At 57.8% G+C, this 6737-nt stretch overlaps 1 protein-coding gene across 1 annotated transcript in view; it reads right to left on the reverse strand.

Moving 5' to 3' along the window:
* Nucleotides 1–3549: 3549 nt before the first annotated feature.
* The window catches only part of SEMA6C (semaphorin 6C), a 30810-nt gene continuing 27622 nt past the window's right edge, over nt 3550–6737 (reverse strand). The window contains exon 13 of the mRNA XM_029913494.1: nt 3550–5044. Within this exon, the coding sequence (XP_029769354.1) occupies nt 3822–5044 (1223 nt within the window). The 3' untranslated portion in view covers nt 3550–3821. The remainder of the gene's footprint in view (nt 5045–6737) is intronic.

The following is a 6737-nucleotide window of genomic DNA, read 5'->3' on the forward strand; positions in this document are numbered from 1 at the left end:
GGGGTGAGAGTCCAGGGCTCAGGTAGGGGGCAGCCAAAATTTTTTTTTGCTTGGGGGCGGCAAAAAACCTAGAGCCGGCCCTGCAGATGGATCCTTCAAACAAGGGATGGGGGGGCGGGGTTTGAAATCCCTGGGAACTGACTAGAGTGAGAAACCTGCTTAGGCCAAGATGGTTCCCCTAGGAAGACAAGGGAAAGCAGCCCCTTGCACTTCTGACTGAGAGGAGGTCGGCCATGGCTGGCAGGAAAAGGCTTGGCTGGAAATCAGCCTTGACCCAAGGCTGTAGCTTATGACGTCTCAGCCACGTAGTCACTTTTATTTGCTGGTCACTGTTTTATCTTTATCCCTTGTACTCGGGCTCACTTCAAACCTCCAGCGTTTGTCACTAAACGTGTTGTAAGTTTAATCCGCCCCCTGCCAGTGCTACGTTTGCCTTGACGGGCTCGTTACCTCCAGGGCCAGGAATAAGCGGCGCTTTTATCTTTATAAAGGAGCCACGCGGACCTTAATGCTCAGCGTGCTCCAGGAGAGGGCTGGGTGCTTCGGGGCAGGTAGTGTGGGGGAAATGCAGGACAGGTGTGTGTCTGTGTGCTGGGGTCTCCTAGGGTTGCCAACTTTCTAATCGCACAAAACTGAACATCCCTGCCCCATCCCTTCCCTGAGGCCCCGCCCCTTCTCATAGGCCCCACCCACTTGCTCCATTTCCCCCTCCCTCCGTCTGTCACTCTCCCCCACCCTCACTCACTTTCACCGGATTGGGGCAGGGAATTGGGGTGTGAGGGAGGGGGTGAGGGCTCTGGCTGGGGGTGCAAGCTCTGGGGTGGGGCCGGGGATGAGGGGCTTGGGGTGCAGGAGGGGCTCAGGGCTGGGGCAGGGGGTTGGGATGTGTGGGGGGCTACAGGGTGCAGGCTCCAGGAGAGAGTTTGGGTGTGGGAGGGGACTCCAGGTTGGGGAAGGGGGTTGGGGTGTGGGGTCCCAGCAGCGCTTACCACGGCTCCCAGGAAGTGGCCGCTAGGTCCCTGCAGCTCCTAGGCGCAGGGGCAGCCAGGGAGGCGCCGCGTGCTGCCCTCGCGCCCACAGGCACCGCCCCCGCAGCTCCCATTGGTCACGGTTTCCGGCCAATGGGAACTGCAGGGCCAGCACTCGGGGCCGGGGCAGTGCATGCAGCCTCCCTGCAGGACCTGGCAGCTGCTTCTGGGAGCCCCAGGCCCCCACTGCGCCGCTGACCGGACTTTTAACGGCCCGGTTAGAGCTGTTATCCTGTGAGACGCTGTAAGAACTGCAGCATCGGAGCAGACAAATCGACCCTCTAGCTTGGTGGCCCGGCTCCACCAGAGGCCAAGGCCGGTGTGCGTGTAATTTCTTTCTCACCTGGCCACCACTGCATGCCCTGCAGCTGAGGTCGATGGGCCGTGTACGGTAACCTCCCAGCTGACCAACCGCAGAGACTAGTCCTGAGGGGTGAGCTGGTACTGGGGCCTGACAAAGCATTCTGGGACTTGTAGTCCACGAGGACTGGCGGGTGTTGTAGACTCAGCAGCAGTGCATGCTGGGAAGGAATGCCCAGGGAATATAAGAAGCAGCCTTCTCGGGAAACAGAGACTTTCCCCCTCAACATACCCCTTTACAATCCCTGCCCCATTCTTTGCAGGCACCTGGCTATTAAAAACCAATGGTACATAACCCTGCAATGTTATGTGGCTCAAAACTTTAGTGAGGCTGGGTCTTAAACACCAGGAGCCTGCACCAGGCCAGTCAAACTGGTTTCACTCTGATTCTGGGAAGAGTGGGGGCTCATTTCTGTGTAAATTAACCCTGCTCCCAACTGACTTCAGCCAAATCAGAGCGTGCCCACGGCTCAGGTTTCAGTTCCTACCCATGGTTAAAGCTGGGCCGAGCGGAGTGCCCCCACAGCCTTGTGCAGGGCCAGATTTCCAAAAGTGCTCCGCTCCCATTGTTCTCAGTGGGGGAGGGAGGAGGATTCGCCATTGTTTTCTGTGCCGATCCATTGTTCTCAATAGTAGTGTGTGTGTGATACTCCATTGTTCTCAGTGGGGGAGCGGGTGTCTCTGTTCTCAGTGGGGTTGGCAGGGTGCTGACACATTTGAAATTCTAGCTTTTGGGGCCAGATCCAAAGCAGGCTGGAGGTGATGGGAAGCCTCTCATTGACGTGGGCTTTGGACCAGAGCCACATCCCTGTGCTGTGGGGGGGTCAGATAGATCAGACCATATCCCAGAGAGGGTGTGTGTGTGTGTGAGACAGATGGCTCAGACCCATACACCAGTGCAAGGGAGTGGAATTATATGGATCAGACCCATACCCCAGTGGAGGGAGTGAGATGGATGAGACCTGTACCCCAGTGGGGGGGTGGGTGAGTGAGATGAATCAGACCCATAGCCCAGTGGCGGGAGTGAGATGGATAATGGGGGGGGAATGAGATGGATCAAACCCATACCCCGGGGGGGGAAGCGTGAGATGGATCAGACCCATAGCCCAGTGGGGGGAGTGAGATGGATCAGACCCGTACCCCAATGGGGCAGGGGAATGAGATGGATCAGACGCGTACCCCAGTGGGGGGGGGGGAATGAGATGGATCAGACCTGTACCCCAGTGGAAAATTTCCCCCCTCCCCCAGCACTCATCCTGATGATCAGACTCAGCCTGAACACTGGAGCTCTCTGCCGGCGCCACTCCTTTGTTGTTTTCTTAACGCTCTGGTACAAAGCTCATTTGTGGGTAATTGACCTTATCCACCCACACCCAAAAAACGACCCAACATTTGGGGCATGACGAGATTATATAATTCAGGCATCAACGCGGGCTGTGTCTGTCCCGACACCGCATGTACATGGCTGCAGCACCATTGGCTTGTGCACAGTTCGCTCTCCTACACGGTAGGATAAATTTGACTTCTCTTATGCGAAGTTACCTTGAAATATATATATATATATTTATAGCTATGTACAGTATTTATATATATATTCCACAAGGCTCGTAGGGCCATCTGTCTGAGGCTTCCCAGCCCTCAAGTTGCTGGCCGGGTTGGGAGCGCTCTGATCTTCCCCCCAAAATTGATTTTTGTCCCACGACGGGCTGTCCCAGGCTGATGCTTTCACCTGCCCCGGAGGGCTCTGAAATCTGCCTGGCCGCGGTGACGCCGCTGGGTGTCAAACCTCTGGCTCCAGCACGGGCCGATGCTACAACGGGGCCTTTGCATTTAAATTAGTTTCGTCTAATAAATAAAACCAATTAGCGGCAGGTTACCGGGGGCTTAAATGGAGCTGGGGGGAGGCAGGACGAGGCAGAAACTGAGGCGTGATCCCCTTTTCTTCCCGCCTTGGCTGGTTCTTGGCGTCGTTTGGAAGCAAAATGGAGCTGCGGCGTGGCGGGCTGGCCCGGCTTCCGTTCCCTCGGGCCCTGCCTCTCCGCAGATCGTAACAGGCCGAGTGGGAAAGGAGGCGGCTGGTTGACAGCGTGGCCCCCACAGCTTTTTTGGGGGGGGGGGGGGGGGGGGGGGCGGGTGGGCGGGGGCCCCCCCACTGTTTTGGGGGGGGGGGGGTGGATGTGGTGGCAGAGGGACATGTTCTCCGCCCGCCCCATGGTCTTGAAGCTTGGGCGTTAGGAGGGGACGTGTGCTGGATGCATGTTAAAAAAAAAGGCTCTTTTAGATGCAAAACTACAAATCCAGGGGGCAGAGGGCGGGGCCTTTCGCCCGGCCGCTTCCGATTGTTCTCCCCTCCCCCACCCCGGAGCCGCGGACGGGGGCTCAGGGGGCGCCGGCAAGCAGTGCCCCCCCCCCCCCCAGCTCATGCTGGCGGGGTCAGTACTTGAACTGGGCGGCCGGCTTGATGGGGGACGAGGGCATGAAGAGCAGCTTGGGGGGCACGTCGGGCTTCATGGAGGCCGATCTCTTGATGCCGCCGGGCCTGGGCAGCGAGCTCTGGAAGACGCCGTGCCCTTCGAGGGGCACCTGGGTGCCCGTGGAGTGCATGCGGGTCAGGAGCGCGGGGGGCGGGTGCTGTCGGACTGCCTGGCTCAGGCTGTGCTGCCGGGAGATAAGCCCCCCGCCCATCGCTAGGTTCATCAGCTTCTGCGCCGAGCACAGCGAGTGCCTCTGCGACGGGTGCCTGGGCGGCGGCTGTTTCTCCAGGCAGGACTGCGGCGTGACGTCGGGGGGAACGTCCAGCCTCCGGGGCAAGCTGTCCCTGGGGAGGGTGGAGGAGCTGTAATAGGGGGCGCTCTCGGTGTCCGGGATCTTGGGCTGCACCCTGTTGGCGAAGGACATGGCCGCGTGGGGGCTGATGGCCGGCTGATGGCTCAGCAGTTTCTTCGGGGAGCCGCTAGCTTCGTGGAGGTGTTTCAGCAGCTCCTCCAACGTCGTCACCTCCACCCCTTTCGGCAGGTAGCACTGGGAATGGCGCACCAGCACCCGCTCCGCGTTGGGGATCTTCTTTTCATCCGGGTAGCCGGCCAGTGACGGGTCGTAGCCCTGGAGGTTGCTAGGCAGCACCATGGCGCCGGGGAACTGGAAGACCTGGGTGCCGGAGACGGGGCCGGGGAACAGGTGGCCCTTGCCCTGCGACTCCTTGGCGTTGTTGCAGTTCTGGTTCTTCTCCCATTGGTTCCTGATGGCCTTCATGTTCTTCATGGGCAGCTCCGGGGTGGACTCAGGCGTGGGCAAACCGGACAGCTCCGGGTGCTCCTTCACGCCGGCCTTGGCTGTTCCGTTGTGCGGCTCCTTCTCACTGGGCAGCAGCGTGGTGTACAGTTTCGGAGAGGAGGCTTCTGTCAGCCCATCCTTGGACGGGTTGTCCAGCAGCCCGTTCATCTTAGCCAAGCTCCGCAGGGACAGGGGTCGCTGGATCGTGTTCTCAGGGTCCTTGCTGACGTGCTTGGTCTTCTGGAACACGTGGCTGCAGTAGCAGGAGACGAACAAACCGGAAAAGAAGGCCCCAAGGACGAATGACACAAAGACGCAGCCGATGAGGAAGGTGAAATGGACGCTCTTGGAGCCGTCTTGGCCTTCGGATTCCTGCCGCACGCCTAGAAACACAACACACGCACACAAAGAGAGAGTTAGACGGGAGGTTAATCCATCAACATCCTCAAGAGTCTCAGAAGAATTGGCTGGGGCAGGAATGTCCTTTTCGTGGGCTGGAACTGAGTAAAATACCCTTCCCAGGTCGGGACCCATTTTGGAGAGGCCGGAGACGTTAGCTCACGGCGTCTTTTCTCTCTTGTTTTCTGTTCAGAATGAAATAGGGACAAGCCAAGGAAATCCCCGAATTTGTGCTCCTGTTGAATAATCTCTGGGACTGCAGAAAGGGGCAATGACATGAGATGGGGAATGGAATTGGATGGCCAACATGGAGTCAATGAAGGTGCAACATGGAAGATTCCTGCCTGAAATAACCCCTTTGATTTTGCCCAGGGGTGAAATCTGGCCCAGTGGCTGCTGTCCTGCATGGAAAGCTATGCCAGCTCTTCGGAGCCAGTGCGAAACTCCAAGGATGCCCGGGGTGGGGGAGGGAGCGGGTTATTATTTCTAGCGATGGGCAAGCGAAGAAGGCCACCCGAAGGCCTCATTTGGGAGCAACTTTTTTAAAGTCAACGGAGTCACAGGGATGTAATGAAGAGGAGATTCAGGCTGTGGGTTCAGATGAGCATCTGAAGGCCACAGATTCAGAGGTGTTAAGAGCAGAAGGGACCATTAGATCATGCAGCTGGGCCTCCCGTATGGCCACAGGCCAGATAATTTCACCCAGTTCCCCCTGGATTCGCCAAAACCTTGCGCTCGACTAAAGTTTCGGCTGTTGAGCCCCGTCTTGGATGTTGCTTTGAACTTTGTGCTCACAAACAAGATGGATGGAAATCTTGGGGGAACATGGGGGATGCTGAACAGTCCCTGCCTCTGGTGGGGACAGAAATACTGCCGAGAGAAGATGAAAAACAGCAGTGGGGGGAGGCCTGAAGGACCCACGTGGCTTCTGCTGGAGGTTGGGGTGATGGGTCCTCACCAGTTTACCCAGTTAGGGGCGGCAACGTGTCAGCTTCCTGTGGGAAAACCCCTTGAAATTCAATCATCCCGTTAGCCGGGCCGCTGCAGCTGTTTCTGCTCCTTTATTCTTTTCCTCCCCTTTGCAAGCCGCTGAGGCCTTATTCTAATGGCACCGTACGGGGGGGAGCTGATTAATTTCAAAGCTGCGGGCTCCAAACAGGGACTGGAGCAGGATTAATTTCAAAGCTGCGGGCTCCAAACAGGGACTGGAGCAGCCGAGCCCAAGGCAGCCAGAAGGCAGGCGGCTGCGGAGAGCAACGAGTGGCCGAAAGCGCAGAGTGGCAGGGAAAGCAATCAGCCTGCCTGATGGCTAATTGTGAAAGCTGGCAGCAGAGAGAGAGAGAGAGAGACAAAGAGCAGACAGAGGAATGGAAAACTAGAGAAAAAAGAGAGCAGGAAACATGGACACGGAGAGAGAGGGAAAGGACCCTCCCCCACCCCACTCCCACTGGCTATCAGGCCAACAAGGGGCACTGAGGAGGGGGTCACCATTGGGCCCCAAGAAAGACATGGAGATAAGAGAAAAGAGGCAAGGAGATTAGGGGACAGAAAAAGAGAGAGAAAAGAGATTAGCTAGCCAGCTAGAGGGGGTGTGTGGGGATAGATAGATAGATTAGGGTTACCATATGTGGAGTGTCCCAAAAGAGGACACTCCACGGGGTCCCGGCCCCGCCCCCC

This window comes from Terrapene carolina, unplaced genomic scaffold (assembly GCF_002925995.2).
Source record: "Terrapene carolina triunguis isolate 2854851 unplaced genomic scaffold, T_m_triunguis-2.0 Scaffold675, whole genome shotgun sequence".
NCBI lineage: Eukaryota > Metazoa > Chordata > Testudines > Emydidae > Terrapene > Terrapene triunguis.